The 1,482-nt window shown below is 47.9% G+C and overlaps 1 protein-coding gene across 1 annotated transcript in view; it reads left to right on the top strand.

The window, feature by feature from the left end:
• The window catches only part of rasal2 (RAS protein activator like 2), an 80,337-nt gene that overhangs the window by 61,777 nt on the left and 17,078 nt on the right, over positions 1 to 1,482 (top strand). The window contains exon 6 of the mRNA XM_046052081.1: positions 604 to 880. Coding sequence (XP_045908037.1) covers positions 604 to 880 — 277 coding nt within the window. The remainder of the gene's footprint in view (positions 1 to 603; positions 881 to 1,482) is intronic.

Below are 1,482 nucleotides of genomic sequence, written 5' to 3'. Positions count from 1 at the left end.
GGCGCCCCCTGCTGGCCGCTAGAGAGGACGCAGGTTTAAGGCGCCCCCTGCTGGCCGCTAGAGAGGACGCAGGTTTAAGGCGCCCCCTGCTGGCCGCTAGAGAGGACGCAGGTTTAAGGCGCCCCCTGCTGGCCGCTAGAGAGGACGCAGGTTTAAGGCGCCCCCTGCTGGCCGCTAGAGAGGACGCAGGTTTAAGGCTCTTCCGGCTTCACTCCTGAGAGCTGGAGGTTGTCGCTTAGCTGCGATTAAGGACTACACCTGATGGCCGAAAGTATGTGGACAGCCGGGAGTGGCTCCCGACCGGCCGAGTTCAGAGAGACAGCTGAGAATATTCAGTGCTAACTTTAAGACTTAACTTTCTGCTCTAACAGCCGTACACAAAGTATTTTAGTGCTTAAAACGTAAGTCCAGACGAGACCTGAGTCACCGTCAGCTGAGCAGGTTTTACTGGAAGGTGAGCTGATGAAGGTCCAGGCAGCTCAGCAGAGAGCTCTGGAAACATGAATCTCTCATCGGGTGTCTGTCAATTATTCATCAAACCATAAAAGCCCCTTAGATCCCATTTTGAACATGAAATAATTAGCAGCTGCAATAAATGGATAAAACTCGGTGCTGGATGAACAGTTACTCATCAGAGGTTTGGTCAGCTCGTTAAAATGTCTGGAGGAAAACTGGCTTGTAGTCGGCTTTCCAACATGGCTGCCCACATGCTCACCGTCTCCTCCTCCGGTGCAGGACTTCCTGACAGACCTGGTGATGTCGGAGGTGGATCGCTGTGCCGACCACGACGTCCTGATCTTCAGGGAGAACACCCTCGCCACCAAAGCCATCGAGGAATATCTGAAGCTGGTGGGACAGAAATACCTGCACGACGCACTCGGTGAGACGCAAACACACCTGCAAACACACCTGCAAAAACACCTGCAAACACACCAACACACCTGCAAACACACCTGCAAACACACCTGCAAACACACCTGCAAACACACCAACACACCTGCAAACACACCTGCAAACACACCTGCAAACACACCTGCAAACACACCTGCAAACACACCAACACACCTGCAAACACACCTGCAAACACACCTGCAAACACACCAACACACCTGCAAACACACCAACACACCTGTATGACACCTTTAACCTGCCTCCCAGCTTGCATTTTGGTTGCATCTTTAAATTTGAACTCTTCAGATGTTTTTATTCGGTTTAAATAAAGAGCAGGTTTTAGAAACACTTTAAATTCTCATTAATATGAATTTATGAAGTCCTGATTTCATCGTGATTTAAACTGATACACATGAAACCATAGGTGTTATTGTCCTCGCCACTTTTTTAAAGCATAATTTGTTAAAAATCGTTCTGAAATGTAGCTTGCAGTTAAAAAAAAAAAAGCCTTTAGAAAGTTTATTTGCACAATAAGAAAACCTGCAATGCAATGAAATATAGAAGAAAGAACTGCGCCCTGTCCTAAAAAAA

Source organism: Micropterus dolomieu, linkage group LG06, assembly GCF_021292245.1.
Source record: "Micropterus dolomieu isolate WLL.071019.BEF.003 ecotype Adirondacks linkage group LG06, ASM2129224v1, whole genome shotgun sequence".
Taxonomy (NCBI): Eukaryota; Metazoa; Chordata; class Actinopteri; order Centrarchiformes; family Centrarchidae; genus Micropterus; species Micropterus dolomieu.
Note: the sequence above shows the minus strand (reverse complement) of the source record. Positions and strands in the feature narration are given on the sequence as shown.